The following is a 22,295-nucleotide window of genomic DNA, read 5'->3' as shown; positions in this document are numbered from 1 at the left end:
GAGTGAGTTATATAGTCATTTTATGATGCCACTCACCATTCTTATAACTTCGCCAAACAAAAAAACCCTCCTTTACCTCCACTTCCTAATATTCATTGTCTTTCCCTATTAGAATGTAAACTCCTTTAGAACAGGGACTATCTAGATTTTTTTTTTACCTCCCTCAGCCCCACAGTGCTTAGCACAGTTCTTGGCACTTAGTACTTAATGCTTTTTCACTTAAAAAACATATGTAATGTCTATTGTGTTCCAAGCACTGTATAAGGTACTTGAGTGGGGTAGGAGGAATACAACAGAAGAATACTTTAAGGAATTTACAATTTAGTAAATGATTTCTATTTTTATACCATATATAAAATCTGGGATTTCATCTCTGGATCTCTGGATCCCTTTCCAGGGGCAGTGGGACAAGTTAGCAAGTAAGGCTCTCAATCACTTTACTATACTCATCATTTGTGTGGGAGAAATTTTCCAAAACTCACTCTTATCTTTGGGTGTGTTTTTCTCTCCCATTCCCCTACCTCTTCCCTATGCCCATCTGGAGGCAAAGTATATTTTTAAACCTGGGATTAGGACCAAGGGGATCATGTATGCTTAATTTTCCTACCTAGCTCCGACTGTTATTACTGATTTCATTCCTAGAGATACCCCCTGGTGAAAATATTCTCTCTACTCTGAGAAGTTGTTAAAATAAGTCAATAAATGACCTCTTTCTTTTATAATATGAGCTCCCAACCAGCTGATGAAATAGTGGCTTAAATCACCTTTCTTTCCAGGTATTCCTAATTTAACTCCTCTTAACATTACATTCAAGCATTAACCTTGGATTTTAATAGCTTAGAATTAAGACAAAACTTAGATAACTTCTAAACGCTAGTGCTTTAGTTAGCCACTAAGAGGGAAAGCAAGGCTACTACCTCTTTCAAGGAGGTGAATAAATTGGGCACAAGTTTTGTGTTGTGGGTTAGAGGACAGCCTCTTACTGCTAGACAACCACATTCTCTTTGCTGATTGCCATTTTACCTCCACATTCCAAATCTGGTTTATTGAACTTCCATCTGACTCCCATTCCTCTCTGCTCACTACTGCAAAGCTAAGAAATCTGTATCTTATTTCTTCTCTCCATATAGTTATCCAAATCTTCTCTGGTCATAGTCTGTTGTGAATGCCCTTCACTTCATAGCCTCTCATTCCCAAAGTCAAATCTGTTTCCCTTCCAGGAGACTGTCTTTTATAATTGGAAGTAACCTTGGACCAAAGTTACTACACTTTGTTTCTAATTCTTATTTCCCTCTTGGCAAGGGAACACTATGCTAATTTTGAAGAATCTACTGGACCAGTCTTTGAAAACAGGCTCACTGCTGCATCACGAGGAATTAAACTTTAGTGAAGGTCAGATTTGTAAAGAATGAAAAACTTAAATTTTAACTAACATTAATGAAAAACCTCTTAGGCAGGAACCCTGTGCATCCCTAAGAGGAGATGTATGGCATTCCATGGTATGATGAGTGCTTTTATAAAGAACCACTCCCTCTCTGGAAGAACCTTAATTGTTAGGAATATTTTGTAATATTCCCCCCATGAGTAGTCAAGAAAAATCAATTCACCAAAAGTTTATTAAGCACTATGTGCCAGGCACTTTGCTAATTGGTGGAGATACAAAGAAAGGCCAAAGACCATCCTTGTTCTCATGGAGCTCACAGCATAATGGGAGAGACAATATGCAAACAGGTTACAAAAATTGGAAGTAATCAATAGAGGGAAGCCACTAGAATTAAAGATAATCAGGAAAAAGTTTCCTGGAAAAAGTAGAATTTGGGTTGGGACTTGAAGGAAGCCAGAGAGGCTGAGAGGTAGAGATGAGGAGAGAAAGCATTCCAGGCATGGGGGACAACCAGTGAAAATGCCCAGAGTTGGGAGATGCAGCATGTTGGGAGAGGAAGAACAAAGAGTTCAGGGTCACTGGGTCATGGATTATGTGGAGATGAGTAAGGTATAAGAAGACTGGGAAAGTCAGGAAATGAAGGACCCTGAAAGCCAAACAGAGAGTTTTATATTTGATCCTGGAGGTAAGAAGGAGTCATTATTGATTGGGGTAGAGGGTGACACTTTAGGGAGATGATTTTGACAACTGTATGGAGAGAAGACTGGAGTATGGAGAGATCTGAGGCAGAGAGACCAACCAGAAGGCTATTGATTGACAGAATCTAGGAATGAGATGATATAGGCTTGTACCAAGATGGTAGCAGTAGCAAAGGAAAGAAGGGGACATATATGTGAAATATTATAAAGCAAGAAAAGAAAGGACTTTGCAACTGATTAGATTAGGGGGAGGGGAAGAGATAGTGAGGAGTCAAGGATGACTCATAGGTTACAAGTCTGGGTGACTTGGAGGATGGTGGTACCCTCAACAGCAATAAGAAGTAATGGAGGAAAGCTAATGATCCCAGTTTGGGATATGTTAAGTTTAAGATGTCTACTAGACATACATTTTGAAATGTCTTCTAGGTAGTTCAGGATAGGAGACCAGAGTGTAGATTACCCACTTTGCCCGTTGTCATCTAGAACCCATAGTTACATATTCAGTGAGACCAATCAAATATTTCCTGTAGCATATCTTCTAAATCATTTGAAATCATTCTCTATCTTCTCTAATGAAATCAGATTATCTCATTTATACATCACCAAATTCATTTTTCAAAAAAGTTTTGCAAAAGATTAGATTAGAGGAGTCACAGAATCAAGTCAAGTCAAGTTGCCAAGCATTTGTAAGTGCTACCTATGTACCCAGCACTGGACTGAGTTCTGGGATATAAATATATAATGCCCACCTCAAAGAATTTATATTCTAAAGGGGAAGATAACACACAAAAACGAACTGAAAAGTCAACACAGGGGTAAGAGGTTGGGAGAAAGACCACAGAGGCCAAGGGAATTTCCAAGATCAAAAGGCAGCTGGGGTATGGTGAGGAATTCTGAACTGTCAGAAGCAAAGAAAAAGGAGGAATGAAGAATGACCAGTCTGGGCCTCAAAATTGAGGTTCCAAAAGGAACTCAACAATAAGAGAAAAGGGCCAGAGGGACAAAGGGGTGTTCCAGGGTGAGAAAACCATCTAGTCCTACCTCTTCATTTTTTTAGATGAGGAAATTGAGTGTCTGGGAAGTTAAATGACTTAAGGTTAAACAGATAGGTTCAGAGGCAAGATAGGAACCTATATCCTCTGACTTGGGGCAGAGTGGTGGCACAGTGGATAGAAAGTTGGGTCTGAAGTCAGAAATACTCACCTTCTTGAGTTCAAATCTGAGATAATTAGATACCTACTGACCTGAGCAAGTCACTTCACCCTGTTTGCCTCTGCTTCTTCATCGGTAAAATGAGTTGGAGAAGGACATGGCAAACCTCTCTGGTCTCTTTGCCAAGAGAACCTCAGATGGGGTCAGGAACAGTTGGACATGACTGAAATGACTGAACAATAACAGCCTGACTTGAGAGCCAGTTTTCTTTCCACTAGACTGCGTTGCCCCCAGAGTATTCTCTGCTGTGTAATGTATTTTTGTTTTCTCTTGTTTTCATTAGTGGCCTGAGCAATGGTTTCAGATGACCCCTAACTTCAGCAGATTTTATTTAAAGAAGGGGATCAGAATCTAAACAACCTTGATAAATTATAGGAGTGGCCAGTTACACAGAGAGCATGCAGGCCAGAAGATTTAGGAGAGAAAAGAGACTCCAAGACTATCTAAGTAAAAGTAGCATAGAAAGAGTGAGTTGTCATAGTGGTCCATAAAATAACTGATAGTCACCAAAAATACTATTTTCTTGATAAAATAAATTGGCATGATCCATGGAAAACAAATTGAAAGGCACTAAGAAAGGTAGTGCTAATGGGACATTACCATGTAACTAATTCAACATCATTTTGTAAAAAAAAGAAACTACCTTTCTTAAGAATGATACCTTTCTTATATACTTCATCAACTGTGTCATTTACTAGGTTACTTAAGCTATGGTTTGGTATTCTGTAAATAATGCATATAGAATTTCAGAATGGTTCAGAAAATTTTACTAAAGACAAAGTAGGGGGAAATAAGATCTCTGAGTAAAGGCCATGGAAACTACTTCTATCGAACCTAGAAAATCAGAAGTTGAGAAGTAACAATCCTTAAATGTTTTGAAATATCTGAGATATGGAGAGGCGTTGTGGTATATAGATAGGAGATGGTTGGACTTCAAGTCAGGAAGACTTTGACTTCAACCCTGCTTTTGTCATCTGCTGTCTACACAATTCTTTAATACTAATCCTTAGAGATCCATCAGCATAGGAGTTTATACATTAGAAGTTTCCCATACCAGGGACATCACAGGTTAGGACAAAAAATGCCCCCTCAAATTTGAGTATTGTTTTGAGGAACAGTGACCAGATGGCATGATTTCCATTGATGGAAGCATAGTAACTAGTATTTGTGTAGCTTTGCAAAGACTTTTTGTATTTTAATTCATTCAGTCTTGACAACCACTATGTGAAATAGGTACTGTTATTATCTTCCTTTTACAGATGAGTAAACTGAGGCAGAGAGAAATTAAATGACTTACCCAGAGTCTTACAGCTAGGGAACAGTGGAGGCAGGATTCAGATATAGGTCTTCTCTGATGCCAAGTCCTGCACAATGATAGATGGTGGAAACCAAAAGATGTGTATTACAAGGAAGATTTTTCTCACAATGGAGGTTTTGTTGGATAACTCAATGAGTTACCAAAAGAGACTATGTTTTGTGAAAGTAGATTAGGGCCTCATGGAGAGTTTTGTGTGACTTTTTAAAAAAATTAATTTTTATTCATATGTTCACAAAATATCTCCCTTTATCCCTTTTCCTTGCCCCCTTTCAGAAAGTCATCCCATATAATATAGAATATTTTTAAAGAAAAAGAGGAAGAGAAAAAAATCAGCAAAACTGACCAGTATATCAAAAAAATCTGAAAATATATGCAATGTTTCATACCTATGGACTTCCAATCTCTACAAAGAAGTGGAAGGAGATATTTTTCACTTGAGTACCATGTTAAGGGGTATATATGGACTTCATTATGTAGGCAGGGGGAGCCACTGTAAATATCTGAGTGTGTGATATAATTAGAACTGTGAACTCAGAAAAGAAATATGGCAGCCCAGGGCTGGAAGAGAAGAGACTGAGATCAGAGAGACGAGTTAGGAGACTGTTACTACTGCCTGGACTTAAGAGGTAATGAAGGCATGAGCCAGACTGGTAATAATGGGAATGTAGAGGAAGGAACAGGGTCCAGAAATTCTCATGATTACAGAATTATTTAAAATACTCATGAGTGGCTAAAATAGTTATCATAGAGATAAAACATAGCAGATTAATTTTAAAATTAGCACAATGATGTTATGATGCAATTTAAGAAGCAAATGACCTTGGAAAACTTCTTTTTGGTCACAGGAATAGAATTCTATAGAAAAGAACCTTATTGAATTGGATTTTAAACAAATAAACAACAGGCCGTTTAACTTGAGACATCACTAATATAGAGGAGTAGAATAGTTAGCTAGAAGCTAACTAGATGTCTTTTACTGTATCTCCCTACCTTCTGACAGGCCCACATCTAACTGATCTCAAAGAACCTCAAAAAAAGGTAAACGACAGGAATGTTCGATAGTCCCTGTTGTTGAAGAGGTTTGCCTCCTACTAAACAGAAGCAGATGTGCCTCAGCTTCCATCACTAGTAATTTCCTAATTGGCTCCATCAACAGATATGGAAAACAGCTGGTCATCTTTCAGAAAAAATAATTTTCCAGAAATCAGTTGCTAGTATTAAGTGATTGAGTCAGGGCTCAAACCTGGACTTTCTGACTTCAAGTTTAGTATTCCAAGCTTTGCTACTAATTAGTTGTGGGATCTTGAGCAATTAATTTAGACTCTTGTGGCCTTAATTGTTTCATCTATGAAATGGGTAGGGTAAGGATTTGTTGTTCTTCATTTCCCTGTGGACCACAGCATATTAATACTGGCCATGGGATTTTCTTGGTAAAGATACTGGAGTGGTTTTCCATCTCCTTCTCCAGTAGATTAAGACAAATAGAGGTTAAATGACTTGCCCAGGCTCACACAGCTAGTAAGTATCTGAGGCTGGCTTTGAACTCAGGTCCTAAGGACTCCAGGCCCAGAGTTCGGTCCACTGAGCCACGTAGCTGCCTGTAAGAGAAAGTATTGGCCTAGTTCTAAAATTCAAATTCTGACATTGTATGATTTTTATCAAATGACTTCTTTGCCCTCACTCTAGAAATAACTGGCTTTTAGACAGCACTTTAAAGCTCACAACATGCTGCACATACATTGCTTAGGAGACAGCTAAGTCATGGATCTTAAGTCAGAAAAATCTGAGTTCAAATCCAGCCTCAGACTTTTAATAGTTATGTGGATAATAATGATGATAGCTAATATTTATATTGTTCTGACTATGTGCCAGACACTGCCTTCAGCACATCACAATTATGTTCTCATTTGATACTCACAACAGCCCTGGGAAGTAGTGTTCTTATTATCCTTATTTTGCAGATAAGGAAATGGAGGTAAAGGGTGGTAAAATGACTTGACCAGGGTGACACAGCTAGTTAGAGTCTGAGTTCAGAGATGAACTCAGATCTTCCTGACTCCAGACCCAGCACTCTATCCACTGTGTCACCTCAGTTTCCTCATCTGTAAAATGGGAATCATAATAGCACCTCCCAGAATTGATATCAGAATTCAATGAGATAATGTTTGTGAAGTGCTTTGAAACCTTAAAATGCTGTGTAAATGCTCTCTATTATTCTTATGTTAAATCCTTACAATTACCCTGTAAAGAAGGGTCAGCATTTATCATCCTCTTCATCATATAGATGAAGAGCCTGAAATGCAGACAAAGTTGTATTACTTGCCCATGCTTCCCCAGTGAGTCACCATCAGTGGCCAGATTGGAACTTGGTTTCCTTCTGACCCCAAGGGCAGGACTCTTGCGATGCTCTCGCTCTGCAGGACTTTATGATGCAGCCCTCAAAGCTAAAGGTTGAGAATCAGATCTTTTCTCCTGTACCTAGTGGCAGCAAATTGGAACTGGGAGCTGGATTCACCCATCCCTGTGAAATCCTCAAGGGTCTTCGAAACCAGACCTCTCAGACCTACCAGGGCAGAAGGAGAAAGAGAAATAGAATGAATTCTGTGAAACATTCCCAAAGAGCAAGTGTCTTAACATGCCTGGAAAGGCAGTTGTTTGTATGATCTAAGTGTCTCCTACTCCTTACTCCTTTCTTTAGAAAAAATCACGACCCCAGTTTCTGCTGCATATGGTAGTTGATTAGAAATGCATATGAGACCTCTCTCTTTGGCACTGAAAGCTCTTCTCAGTCTGGCCTCTTCCTCTCTTTTAGTCGTCCTGTTCTTTGTTTCTTTTGATGTTTTCCGATGCTGCGATACTGAGCAGCTAGATGGCACAGTGGATAGTGGATAGAATCAGGAAGACCTGAGTCCAAATCTGTCTTCAGACACTTATTAGGTGTATGACCCTGGACAAGTCACTTCACCCTGTTTGCCTCAGTTTCCTCATCTGTAAAATGAGCTGGAGGAGGAAATGGCAAACCACTCCAGTATCTTTGACCCAAAGGAGGATCACGAGGAGTTGGACAGGACTGAAACAACTGAACAACAAACATATTAACTTACTTGTGTTCTCCTACATGACTTTCTATCTCCCATCTCCATGGCCTTTACCCTGGCTGTCCTCATGCCAAGAATGCTCTCCCTTCTTACCTCTACCTCTTAGTTTCCCTGACTTCTGTCAATACGCAGCTCAGGCCTTTCTTGCTCTCTCCAGCTCCTAGAACCTTCCCCTCTGAGATAACTTTTAATGTATCTTTATGCATATCTAGTTGGTTACATGTTATCTCTCTCATTAGAATGTGAGCTCCTTAAGAGTAGAAACTTTACATTTTTGTATCCCCATTGCTAAGCGCAGTGCCTGACATGTAATGGCTTAAAGCTCTATGTAAACATAGTAATTGTTATTAATATGAATAAAAATAATTATTGTTAACTTGCTAAATGCCTATTAACTGACTGAGCTATAGACCAAAACCAGCTAAGAGACCCTTTTTATTATGAATCTCATTGGAAAGCATTAGTCTACAGAGCTTCTTCAATTTCACATGCCAGTTAGTTCTATTTTAGCTAATCCATAGCTACCTCAACCATTAATTTTAGCCTCGAGCCATTAATAGTCTCTTATAGCTGGCAGGTAGTCATTATCTAACATCCAATCAGTAATAATAAAAAATAATCTAGTCCACCCCACAGATTTTTTTTTTCAGGTCTACATAGAGAGATGAGCTGTAACCATTACCCTGAGAAGATAATTTTCCATCCTTATTAGTATTTGATGCTGTCTATGTCCTAAGATAAATCAGAGTGTTCTGGGCAGTTACCATAACAACTCAGGTGTCTGAAAATTTGAGTCACTGGCACCCATATCCATTGCTTTAGGGTTTATATCACATCTGTCAGGCTTTATTGAAAGAAAACACCCCCAGGAAACTAGTCCTAGTAACAGCTTTACAGCCTGATGCCCACTGGGTATTGTTTGCATTGAGAAACATAAGGTTTTCTCATTGGTAGCTAAAGTCCCTCAGGTGGCAGTAATAATATATATATTTTTAAAACCTAAAATGTATGTAGTATTTTAAGGTTTGCAAAACATTTTACATGCATTTTCTCACCTGAGCCCACATAGTAACTCTGTGAGACAGATCTAGAAGACAAGACATATAGGTGGTAATTATTGCAAATTTAAGTAATGCAAAATTTGATTTTAGTTAAAATTATAAAATACCAGGCCCCACTTAATGCAAGCCAAAACTCAGCTAATGCAACATGTGACAGCTAGTTGAGGGTTTTAACATGCAATTCTATCCCCAGCCTGCTCTTGCCTAGTGTCGTATGTGGATATGATGTACTGCTGGGTACCATATTACCAGCAGATGTGTTGTACTAGGTAGACTAAGGTCTTTTCCAACTTTAAACCTATCATCCTGTTTCCTATAATCTAGGTTCAAATTCCACCTCTGATAATTACCAACTGTGTGACCTTGGGCAAATCACAGCTTTCATGGGTTCCAAGTTCCTCATCCATGAAATGAGAGAGTTGGATTTAGATGGCCCCCAAGGTCCTTTCAAGCCCGAATTCTTTGAGCCTACAGTTAAGTGAAGCTGTTTGGGATGAACAAAGTGCCATACACATTTACAGGAGGGTATGTTTATGGCAAACGTAGTGTTAGCCTGTCATCCAAATGCTCTTTGGGTCACACAAATGGGAAACATGTCCCGAGTTACCAAGCATACATGTGTTCTGGGGCATGTACCCACTGTAGCTGATGAGGTCATCTTATTTATCCCTCTGCTGATGCATCTTTTTTCCCCAGTCCTGGATTTTATCCAATGTAGTAAATGATTCATGCAGTGGATCTCCCAGGATGCTGCAAAGCTGAAGACTTATGAGGATAATGGATGGAATGTGACATGGCAGATGCGACCACTTGGTGTAAATAAATTTTGCTCCATTTCAGACAAAGTGTTGGATTTATTCAAGCTAACTAGCTAAGCTGTCAGTCAAACTGAGCCAGGTTTCTAAGCAGAATCTGAGAGCAAAAACAAGTCATACAACATTTTCTCCTGACAGAGGAATGAGGTGGTGATAATGTGGGAGCAGTCCTTTCAAAACTGGACCAGGAAGTATTTCTTTTTGGGGTGTGTAAAAAGAATGTAGACAATTTTCCCCACAGCAAAAGCAGCCTGGAATAAGCTATTTAGGAGAAATATAGATTAATGATGGAAGATACTGTACCCCAGTCTTCTTAGACAGACCTGGAACACAGCTCTGAGAAGTGTACCAAATGATCTGATAAAAGTCATATCCCCCTGGAATAGTCTTATGGGCACAGAATGTGTGTGTGTGTGTGTGTGTGTGTGTGTGTGTGTGTGTGTGTGTATGTGAATCCATCTAAGAATCCTTAGTTTTCCTCAAAGCTCACCTCAAGCATCATCTCCTTCCAATTTACTTTTATTTTCTCTATCCCTCAAGTTACCTTCTATCTTTTCTTTCTCCTAAACATTTCCATACAGACACATTGCCTCCCCTGTATAGACTGTTTCACTTTGGTCTTTGTCTTCCCAGTACCTAGCATATAATAGGTTCTTGAAAAGTGCTTCCTGATTGCTTGATTATGTATGTAGAGAGTGTGTACATATATGTAAACACATATGATACGAAATATCTGGGATTTCGTTGGTTTAGATTTTCTTCACTGATACAGAAATCCTTTCATGGTTTGTGAGTTGTCACAGCTAAAAAACAACATCAGGTTTCTCTTCCTCTCCACCTTTGGTGATAGCAGCTAGTGGCCACCATACATACTATACTCAAAACCTTTTCATCTTGGTAGACGAGCTTAGTAAAGCTTAAGCACCAGAGGAGGTTTAGGGTCATATCCAAAGCACCACGAGGTGGAGAACTTAGAGGGAAGACCCTGTATATACATACATGTTTGTAGGGGGGCAGAGGAATGTAGTTGTACATATATAATAATAATAATTTAGTATTTTACAGTTGACAAAGCACTCGTTTATATTATCTGATTTGAGACTCAAGCATTATAGAAGGAAGTTACTGCAGATATTATTATCCCCATTTTACAGATAAGAAAATAAAAACTCAGAAAAATGATCTCCCCATGGTTCCAGAGCTAGTAAATGTCAGAGGAAGGTTTTGAACCCATATTTTCCAGACACCGAATTCAGCAGTATCCACTGTACCATGCTGCCTGTCAATGAATGTATGCATGCTCATTCATGTGTAATGTTACATATGCAGATTATTTCCACGAAATGCAGTAATATGTGAAAATCCAATGGCAAGTTGTCTGGTACTCTTATGGACAATGTCATCTAAATAAAGGATAGACTCAAAATACAAATATGTATCTGCTATCCTCATGCAATTACTGAAAAAACTTCTGAAAGTTTAGCATAATTGTACTGAATGCTGGACTGTAGCCTACACTTTTTTCCTGAAAGAATGTTGAAATACTTGGAAATCAAGTGAGTCATAGTTCACTTTCACCAGCCACAAAATAACAGTTGTCTCTTAATGTATACCAGATCTTTTCAAACAATTCTTTGTGGCCACTTGATTTAAGGAAAAAGCACTGTGGGTCATTCTGTAAATATCTCATGATCGTTGTACTTACCCCTATCCTTGGGAATTGTTCAGTGGTAGCTTCTTGCATTGTCCTATTTGCATATTTCCATGACTAGGAAGTTTTAATGATTTATGCTTTGTCAATTTCTTTCATTGGACTACTTAGAGTACAAGCTTTGGAAGGTAGATGGCTGCATCTCATTCAACACCAATATTTCATTGTAAGGCAACCCTGTTCATGAGTCTTTAAAAATCACTCATTTGAAACAGACCTCAGAACAGACCTAGTTTATTTCCCGTCTTCCTGGTCGTATGGTATCCAACAGTACAGGTGGTGACTACATTGCTATTACTTCTCTAGGAAAAGTGTCTTCAGCTTCTCTTGACAGTTTCTTTCTGTCTCTGACAATGCTCATAGCCGTCAAATTTCTCTACACAGTGTTTTCATTGAGGCATTTTCCCCTCTGCCCAGCCAAACCTCTCTTGAAATTTAAATTTTTTGCCTTCCTTTCCATTCTCAGAGTGGATAGAGAATACTTATTACCATCTTCCATACTCTCTGAAGAGACATTATGGAGGCAAAGGCATAGTTCTACAATGGGCATATTTTTAGCAACTGTCATATCCCCCTTGTAGACTGAAAATTCCACTGAGTCAGTTTGTTTTTTCTGTTTGTATCTCTGGTGACTACCACAATACCTTACACGTAGTATGTGCTTACTGGACTGGGTTGGGTCGAGGGCGACAGATGCACAAGCTAGTGGTCAACATGGCAGGGATTTCGAAAGCAGAGAAGCCAATTCCCATCCACTACCAGTGTCCATTTCTAATTGCCAGAAGTCCTAGTATACTTCTAATTGCTATGACAAGATGGTACCAAAGGAGAAAAATGAAAGAAGAAACTGTATGTAGAAAGCAAGAGGAAAGAAGACATTGTGGGTACATCAGCAACACTCATTTTGTGCCATTTTTGGCATTTTATGTCTGACACCTATTATATTATTATTATTAACTATTATCCCTACTAACACATTTTAAGTTCTCTTTAACCCTATTTTTCAAAAGATCATTATTGTCTACGGTGCTCACCTGGACCCTGTCCTAGGCATGTATCCCTATCTCTGGTGCTGTCTGCCTATGTGTCTTTCCTGGGCTTCAGTTGCTTCACCTGTAAGAAGGAATTGGATTACATGGCCTTTAAGGTCCTTTCAAGCTATAATTCTTTCATTTCCTTTACCTGGAAGCTCCCAAACAGTTTACACATTTTATAAACTCCTAACCTATGCCTAATGTAGAAACGATACCATCTTCTTGTACATAAAAGCCCTATTAGTATAGATCATTATTCTTTAAAATAATGCATACTATAATGAACAATTAAGCCTAGTGTTTGGCTCTTGGAATAGTTTATTGAATATATCTGTATAGTAATGAGGCAATTAGATGAATAGAGCACTGGGCCTAGAGACAGGAAGAGTTGAGTTCAGATCCAGCCTCAAGTCATTTACTAGCTGTGTGACCATGGGCAAGTCTCTTAACCTCTGTTTGTCTCAGTTTCCTCAGCTGTAAAAACAGTACCTACCTTGCAAGGTTGTTATGAGGATCAAATGAGATAGTATTTGCGTAGCTTAGCATGGTTCCTGGAACATGGGCACTATGTAAATGCTTGCTGCTTTCCCTGCCCAATGTTTAAAATCTCATGTGCTTTTGAAATCCCTGACTCCTCAAGTCTGAGAGTACCAGAGTTAGGAAGGAATGGAGAGAAAACTTCCCTGTGCTCCCCAATAATGTGATACCATCTGTTTGCTTATCTTCCCAGATATCCAGTGGAGGTCTGGACCCATGGCAGAGAGCCTGAGCACCATGCCGCGTCACTCACTGTACATCATCATTGGTGCCCTCTGCGTGGCCTTCGTCCTCATGTTGATCATTCTCATTGTGGGCATCTGCCGTATCAGCCGGATTGAATACCAGGGCTCTGCCAGGCCAGCCTATGAGGAGTTCTACAACTGCAGGAGCATCGACAGTGAATTCAGCAGTGCCATTGCCTCCATCCGCCATGCCAGGTGTGTGGATTGGAAAAGACAGTGGCTTCATACCCTCAGCGCAGTCATAGGAGACATCAGAGTGCCGTAGAAAGAGGCTCTGAAGTCAGAGGATTTGGGTTCAACATATCTTATATCTGATGCTTACTACCCATGTGACCAGTTAAATCATTTAACTTTCTGGGTCTTAGTTTCCTCATCTGTTCAATGAGGAAGTTGGGCTAGATGACCTCTGAGTTTCCTTCTAGCTTTTAGAGGTATAATCCCATGGGACAGTATTAGTAAATTGCACAAAAAGTTTAAAAAAATCTTTAGTGTAATGTTATGTCAAGGTTTTTAGAGAGAATAGCCTTTGTGGCTGTTGCTGTTCGGTCATTTCAGTTGGGGTTTACTAGAGTGGTTTGCCATTTCCTTCTCCAGCTCATTTTACAGATGAGGAACTCCCAGTAACTCTCTGAGACCAGATTTGAACTCATGAAAATGAATCTTTCTGACTCCAGGCTCTTGACTCTGTGCTATGGTGCCATCTAGTTGTCCTCTTTAAGTACAGTACTATTAAGTACTTTTCTGTGGGGAGCCAACAGGAGGGGGCAGTCTGGCTTTGTGATTTTATCAATGTGATGAACTTAAGAATGGAGAACTAACTCTAATTTGACTGCTGAAGGTCAGTGATGCACCTGTAGCTTGTATAGTCTTAGAGAGTTGCCTGGAATGTGTTGAGCAGTGAAGGGACTTGTCCAGGGTCACACAGCCAGTATCTGTTAGAGACTGAATTTGAACTCAGTTCTTCCTGATTCAAGGTCACCTTTCTAGCTGTGAAGCTACATGTCCTTTCTCACTTGAATGAGACATACAGAAATAAGGTATATAGAAACTTGTCAGTTTTGTGTAGAATCCAATAAGCACTTACTATGAGCTAGGCAGGCTCACTGGCTCTTCTCCATAAACCCAGAGAGGCTTAGTTTATCTCAGACTAAGTAGGTTGTCACCTTGTTCCTTTAGTATGGCTCACAGTGGTTGTAGGAATGAATCTTCTCAAAATAGAGTGAGATGGCCAGGGAGTCTCAGCTGCCATTCACACCAGGAAAGGTGTATCTTATAGCCTTTGAGGGCTCTAAAGGAAGGAGACAGAATTCCTAATTTTCAATTCCCAAACCAGTTGTCATGGGCTTTGAAGATCTCTGTATATTTATGATGAGCTCCTGAGGGCTGAACTTGCAATAGGTCCCAGTAGATAGCTCATTGAAGTCTGTTTTCACTTGGATACTGTTGAGAGGGGAGGAAGCAGAGGAGTGTCAGTGTTGGAATCTGGGGCTGATTTTTAAAGATTTAAGAAATCAAAACCACTTGCAACAGAATGACAAAAAGGCAAACTCCTCATGTGAACCAAATGACTAAAATAAAGCAATTGGATTTAAGACAATATCTTCCAGAATACCTGGAGCTGAGGAGTATTTGATTTCTAGCAATTTCCTCAACTGTATGACATATTTTTCACCATGTGAACCTTGACTGGGTTCATTGGGAAATAGTCCAAGGGGGGGGGGCTACCTTGAGGTTTGGTTTTAGGCCTGAAACGTCACTAAGTCAACTAGCAGTCAGGGCTGGCTCAGTCTGGGCCTCTGACCCGTTGTCTGACCCATGTTTTCCTCCAAGAAAAACATATAAAGCCCTCTTGACTTTGATGTCTCTCTAACACAGATGTCTAAATGAAGGAACTGTATCTCTAGCTTTTAGCCTTCAGGTTACATTGAGATCAAATTGATGAAACTATTGTAGCAGTCAGGAAGAACAAGGGCTTAGTGCATCATTTGGATAAAACAGAGAGCAAAGATAGAGTGTTTTACTCATCAGAGCCAAAGGTCTTTTTATTTAAACATTTACTAGGGACTGAAGGCAGCCTTTGGCAACCATGATGTCAATACCTGTAATGCCAATATCCATTCTACGTTGGGTAGGGGGAGTGAAAGCAAGATTAATGAGGGCTGGAAGGGGGTGTGAGACCCCCACAAAGACCAGGGTACCAGGGGCAGGTCACCTGGAGAAGAATGCAGGGACTCAAGCATGGTTGAGGTCAAGGTAAAGATTTATTACACTTTTCAGTGAACAAGAGTTCTTAGGGAACCTGCAACCTTAGAGGGGTACAGGGAAAGTTTATATAAGATATTCTATAGTATCCCTTGTGCCAAACATGCTAACTAGGTGTTTTGGGGTGGGATTAGGGAGTAGTTAAGAAGTGGTGAGTTCTTAAAGGAACATGCACTTTTGATATCTACTGTGCAGGCATTTTACCTGGAGTTCATAGGGAAATAGTCCAAGGGGGCACTACCTGGAGGTGTGGTTTTAGGCCTGAAATGTCACTAAGTCAGCTAGCAGTCAGGGCTGGCTCAGAAAAACCAGTTGCTCTCATCAATGTCTTGTTAGACAAGGTAAGTGAAGGGAGTGTAGGTATGTCTAAGTCGAGGGTACATATGATTGGTCAGTGAGTAGTAAATGTCTTTATGATCCAGTGCACAACCTGTTAAGCCAGTACACATCTGGTTCAAACTAATGAGTTCTATAGGTACAAATGGCTACGATAGCAGGAAGGGAGATAATGGTGGTTGGCAGGCTGGGTCCTTGGGCTGGGGAGAAGCTGCCTGGGATAGTGTTTTGAGGTTAGGGAGAAATGTGATTTTTAAAGAGAAATGTGATTGTAGAATTGAGGCCCAAGTACATGCACCCAACACCCCATCAAGATGACCTCTAGAGAGGCTACCAATCAACCATCCTTTGACTCACCTTGGTCATCTGACTGCCAATCAATACAGTTTCCATTTGTTTTGCATGCTGTATCTCAGGATAATATGGGAAAGATTTTCCCTCTCCTTCCTCTTCTTGACTCCCTCCTCCTCTTCTCTCCTCTCTGATCTCTTCTTTCCCTCTCTTTTCTTTCCTTTTATCTTCTCTCCTTTCCCATTCTCTCCCCTTCTTTCCCCTCCTTTGTCTCTTCTTTCCTTCCCCTCTCTTTCCTTTTCTCCCCTCTTCTTTTATCTCTCCATGCCTTTCTCTTGCCCTCCTATCCACTATCATTCCTTCTTTTTCTTTCCCTTTTTTTCTCCTCTTCTCTCTTCCCCCTCCTTTCTTTCCTTTGAAAACTTCATAAGGGATCAGGAGATAAACAATAAAACCATGGTACAATGGGTTGATTGAATGACAGGATTTAAAACAAAAAAGTTCCCAAGAAATCATCTGTTCTAAACTCTTCTTTCTCCAGATGAAGAAACCAGGGTCCAGGGAAGCAAATTGACTTAACTAAGGTCTCATGGGAAGTGGCAGATACTGAGAAAATACTTAGTCCAGGCTTTGGTTACATGGCAAATTAGAGAGCTCTCTTTGATGTTTTGCTGACTGTCCTTTGACCCACTGGTTCAAAAGACCTGAACTTCAGGAGATGAGGAGGCACTAGCCTTCATGTCCATGAAGATGTTGTCATTGACATGTTGATGTTATGGTACATTTTGAGGGCTGCTCCCCCCAAAGTGGGGAGGGGGAATTTGCAACAATTCATTCCCTCATTTTCACCAGATAAACTTTCACAATTTAATCAGGAGTTCTTAACCTTGGAGGCCTTGTATCTTTAAAACAAATTAGTTTATCGTATTTCAGAATATAATTGGTTTCCTTTGTGACCCTATGTATTTTATGAATTTAAAAACATTATTCTGAGAATGAGTCCATAGTTATCAGATTATGAAAGGGGTCCAAGACCCAACAAACTTTAAGAGCCCTTGGACTGAATAAAGACACATTCATTCATTCAATTGATTCTAGAAACATGTATTAAAGAGTAAACAGTGGCTCTAGACTCAGGAGACATGGTTTCATATCCTTGCTGACATATAGTATATATGTGACCGGTCAGCTCACGTAACATTATTATTATTAATAAATACACTATGCTAAGTACTTTACAAATATCTCGTTTGATCCTCACGGTGATCCTGTGAATAGGTGCTAGCATATCACCATTTCACAGTTGAGGAAACTTAATCTCTATGGGCTTCATTTTCCTCAGCTGTAAAATGGGATAATAATCCATTCCTTATCTTACTGGGTTGTTCTGAGGAAAGTGCTTTATATAACTAAGCATCATTTCTCTAAATGTAAGCCACATGTGGGGGTCTTTGCTAGATTCTAGAAGGGTTTGGGTGCATGTTTCTCTTAATATGCCTTATGAATATGGAATGATAGTCTAAAACAAGTGAGTGAAGGTTTAAAACTCTTTAAATACCTACTATGGGGCAGCTAGGTAGTACAGTAGAAAGAATACTTGTTCTGAAGTCAGGAACACTCATCTTCCCGAGTTCAAATCTGGCCTCAGACATTTACTAGCTTTGTGACCCTGGGCAAGTCACTTTACTCTACCTCAGTTTCTTCCTCTGTAAAATGAGCTTGAGAAGGAAATAGCAAACCGCTCTAAAATTGACAAGAAAACCCCAATTGGTGACCAAACATCAAAAATTCCTTTTATATCTTCAATATTCTCTGGGATTCCTCAAGCTGAGAGAACATATAAAAGCCCACTTAACATTTTTTCCTTGCTACTTAGGTTATTAGTTTATCACTCAGTTTGGGTGACTATACCCAAATAGGGTCAAATTCACTTATCTGCTAGCATAATACTGATCTGGCAGTGAGTGGGACAGTTTCTCATATTTTAAAAAGCTTTAAAAATTATTGTTGAATGTTCTTGAATATAATGAAAATAGGCCCAGCTTGCTCACACCAATGCTGTTTTGCTAACTTCGAAGACCTTTATTTTGCTTGGTAACTATCTGGCATCATGAGCCTTCTACCTCCTGGACAGGAGCCATCTGGAATGAATTGGCATATGTCATCAATGAGCATTTCCAAAGGAAAATAGTTTTCAAGAATGTTGTTCAGGGTGGGGGTTCAGCTGGCTGACCTCCGAGGGTTTTTCCCATTCTGGGATTGTAGGATTCTATGAAAGCACGATATTCTCTTTCTCCATCTCTCTCCATCAGAAGCTGAAGTTCTCTGATGCCAAAGCTCTAGAAAGAGACAGGGTAAGGAACAGAGCCAGGCTTGGTCCATGGTGAATAAGTTCATTACGTTTCTGGACAACCTGATCTAGGAAATATGTTTTTAAATTAAAAACACATACTAAAATAAAAGTTTTCATAATTTTTGCTTGAATAGGTCAACTGGCATTAAAGATTGTAAAGGAGAGCCTAGTTAATTATTTAAATTGGGGTTTTAAGTCATTGTGGTGAATGTAAAATGAGAAACTAGTGAATAGAAAATAACCTAATTTCGCTGACTATTTATGGAGTTTAATAAAGGAGAGAGAAATCAATATGAGTTTCCTGGAAATCTACCATGCCATGTCTGAAAGCTTTTTGAAGGATGAATGCAAAAACTGCATGAGCTTGGACTCAGTCGATCTTAATGTGATCCAACAAATGCTTACTAATTGCCTGATATATTCATGGTGTTAATCGATACTGGGGATTCAAAGACAAAACCAAAACAAGTCCATGTCCCTGATAGGGGCTTTTACCTCCTACTGAGATTGGAGGAGGGGATACAATTCATAGCTTAAGAAAGTATGAAATAAATTCAGGAGGTAAAGATCTTTAAGAACTAGGGGCATTTAGAAAAGCATATGATACCTGAACAGAGTCTTGAAGGGATAGATAAGGAGGGAGCATGAGCTTGAAGCAGTAACTTACCATTTTTGAGTCTTTTTCTTTAGCTGAAAAATAAATGTATTAGACTAGATGAGTGGGAAAGTATTTCCATTTATAAAGATCTGACATTGCATGTTCTAAGGTCTCTCTCCTAGGCATGAAATTTTAGGATCCTATTATCTAGGCATAGATAAATGTATACTTGTGATCACAGAGAATCTTTCATCTTGACATTGATATAGACATAGAAGGGACCTCAGAGGTCATCTTAGTCCAAACTCTTCCTTTTGGATTTTTGAGGAAACTGAGGCCAAGAAAAGAAAAATGACTTGTTCAAAGTCACACAGTTAATAAACCTCAGAGACAGGATTTGAACTCAGGTCCTCTTACTCTAGAGCCTGGATTTTTTCCCCACTGGATCACAGTTCCCCTTGAGCCCTACATGAAAGAAAATATCGGTTCTTTGTATAATAATACTATTAGCCCACATTTTTATAGCACAGTGCTTACCATGTAGTTAACTCTTAAGAGTTGAATGCTTGTTGACTTTGGCTCAGTGCATTCTTTATAACCTTGTGAAGTTCAAGGACTATTATGTCCATGCTTTTATATTCTCCTGTATCTAAACACAATCCATAGTATTTGGGTTCTTTACTTACCTTACTAATGCTGTATCGAGGAGTCTTGGATCTTGGCATTACATTGAGTTCTTCATCCTTTTTCAACCCCCATATCCAATCAATTGCAAAGCCATGCCATCTCTCCTTTCCAAGCATCTCTCTTCTCTATCCCTTCTCTCCACTCACAGCCACCACCTGTGTTAAGGCTCTCATTACCTCTTGCTTAGCTTATTTTAAACCAACAGCCTCCTAATCCATCTCCCTGCTTCCAGTTTCTCATTGCTCCAGTCATTCTATGTACCACTGCTAAAGCAGTTTTTCTTAAGCACCAATCTCACCATATGGTCCCTCCACTTGACCAACTCTAGTGACTTCCTATTGCCTCTGGGATAAAGTGAAAACTATACTTTTTGACTTTTTAAAGCTCTGTGGAATCTGACTCCAATCTATCTTTCCAGTTTCATTGAATATTATTACCCCTTTTACCCTCTGTCATCCAAACTGGCCTTCTAGCCATTTCTTCACAAAGATCCATTTCTTCATTTCCCATCTCCCTGTCTTTGGACTAGCCATCCTATGTGCCTGGAATCCTTTTGCTCCTCACATCTCCTTCATAGAGTCTCTCTCTTCCTTAAAGAGACAGCTCAGGTACCATCTTCTGCATGAAACCTTTCTGGAGACCATCTGCTAATGCCTGTCTTCTCAGACTACCTTATATTAAATTGGTATATATGTGCATCTGCTAACTTTATATTTATACTATGCATACATATATGTATTTGTGTGTATATGCACACATATGTATGTATATATGTATGTACTTATCTCTCATTAAAATATATGTTCCCTGTGAGCAGGGATTATTTTATTCTTTGTACTCAGATATTCAGTGACTAGCATAGTCCGAACATATAGTAGATGCTTGATTAAAAAAACAAAAAAGTGTTGATTGTTCCTGAAATATTTTAGAATCTCCATTCATTTCTTTTTTTTAAGAGGAAGATGTTTATCATTGGTGAGTTGGTTAATTGACCTAATGGGGCACAATCTTTATTTAACAAGAAATCTATTTACCTTTTCTGTTTCAGGTTTGGAAAGAAATCCCGGCCTACTATGTATGATGCAACTCCCATCGCTTATGAGGATTACAGTCCCGATGACAAACCCTTGGTCACACTGATTAAAACGAAAGATTTGTAATCGACTGTATCTTTTTTGGATTATTTTTCAAAAAGATGAGATACGACACTAATTTAAATATTTTTAAGAGTAAAAAAAATCCTAAGAAATTTAAATCCTTAGCTGCTCAAGAATTTTCTGTAGAATATTTAAGAACTAATTTTCTGCAGCTTTTAGTTTGAAGAAATATTTTAAAACCAAATTTGTGAAGTTCATAGACTACATTTTAATGTACTTTCAGCTCTCTGAACCATAGGCTTCTAATAGTGTGTGCTCTTTTCACGGTAGACACTATTATGACACCCAGATTAATTTCTGTGCTTGTTACAAAATAAGTCTAACGGAGAAGAAGTTTCTATTTGACATTAAAGTGCCGGCTTTCTGAGTAGAGTTAGGAAAAATGTAAAGCGTAGTCTGATGCATAATACAGTATATCCATATCTTAAAAGAAGTCTAAGATGTGTGCGTGTTGTGAAAAAGAAACTAGTTACATTAATTATTCCTCACCTGAATGAATTAGCTTTTTGCCTTTTTCGTGCATGGGTAGAGATTCCTATTTCTGCATTATTTGGTTGAATCTTGTGGAAGCATATTTTGGAGTTCAGTGTTTGTCAGGTTTGGTTTGGTTTTGGTAATAGTCTTCAAGGTAGACCAACTTCACAGAACAAACAAATGACAAGTTCAGTGAGTACCTGGGAAGGCAAATTTGGTGATGGTGTTACCGATCCTTTACTTTTCTTTGAAAAGTCCAAGTTTTTCTATTGTGAGTAAATTAAATCTATGTTTTAAGTTGTTTGCTCTTAAGAGGTTGCAAAATGTATGAGAGAACCGGCTCTTTGAATAGTGTGTGTTTCTCCTTGCATATCTTATTTATACCCAAGACCCGTTTTTGTGGCTGTATTTGAATGCCATGTGCTTCTTCAAGTTCTTGCTGATTTCAAAGGATATTAAATAAATGTTATCAAATCAGTGGTGCCATAGAGTCTTTTATCTGGAAGAAAAACACCAGAAGTCTTTGATTTGCTTCTCTACGTCCAAGAGAAAAACCTGTTTTAACCACTCAGGTGAGTTTATTTGCAGTTGAATCCAGGAAGATTTTGGTTGTGGTTCCTTCTCTAACACATTCTGGCTGTGTGACCCTGGATAAGTCATGTAACCTTCAGATGCTCTACGCAGCATTCTAAGACCATCAGATTACTGAAAAGGCGCTTACCTGCATTGGTAGAGGAAGTTTATCACCAGAAGTTCCCCACCCTAATGAAATCACAGGTCTAACCCCTACCCCTCAAACTACCATCATCATTTATTGTGTCTCCTATGGGTCCTTCCTCCTTTGAATGGACTTTGGGAATGGAATGAAGAGGGAGAGGACTAGGCAACATTGTATCTAGGACTTTTTACTTCTGAGGCAAGAAGCACTCTCAGTCAGTGGGGTGAGGATGGAGGGAGAACATTAATTTATGGGGGAGGAGAGAAAGACCCAGGAGATGAGCATGAGGACGTGTGGGGTGGGGGA

The 22,295-nt window shown here is 39.2% G+C and overlaps 1 protein-coding gene across 1 annotated transcript in view; it reads left to right on the top strand.

Annotated features, from left to right (window-relative positions):
- DNER (delta/notch like EGF repeat containing) overlaps nucleotides 1–21,748 on the top strand; it is a 351,957-nt gene extending 330,209 nt beyond the window's left edge. Inside the window, exons 12-13 of the mRNA XM_072618085.1 lie at nucleotides 13,062–13,308; nucleotides 20,689–21,748. Of these exons, the coding sequence (XP_072474186.1) occupies nucleotides 13,062–13,308; nucleotides 20,689–20,800 (359 nt within the window). The 3' untranslated portion in view covers nucleotides 20,801–21,748. The remainder of the gene's footprint in view (nucleotides 1–13,061; nucleotides 13,309–20,688) is intronic.
- The last annotated feature ends 547 nt before the right edge of the window (nucleotides 21,749–22,295 follow it).

This window comes from Notamacropus eugenii, chromosome 6, assembly GCF_028372415.1.
Source record: "Notamacropus eugenii isolate mMacEug1 chromosome 6, mMacEug1.pri_v2, whole genome shotgun sequence".
NCBI classification, from domain to species: domain Eukaryota; kingdom Metazoa; phylum Chordata; class Mammalia; order Diprotodontia; family Macropodidae; genus Notamacropus; species Notamacropus eugenii.
The sequence above is the reverse complement of the archived record's forward strand: the minus strand, read 5'-3'. Positions and strand labels throughout refer to the sequence as shown.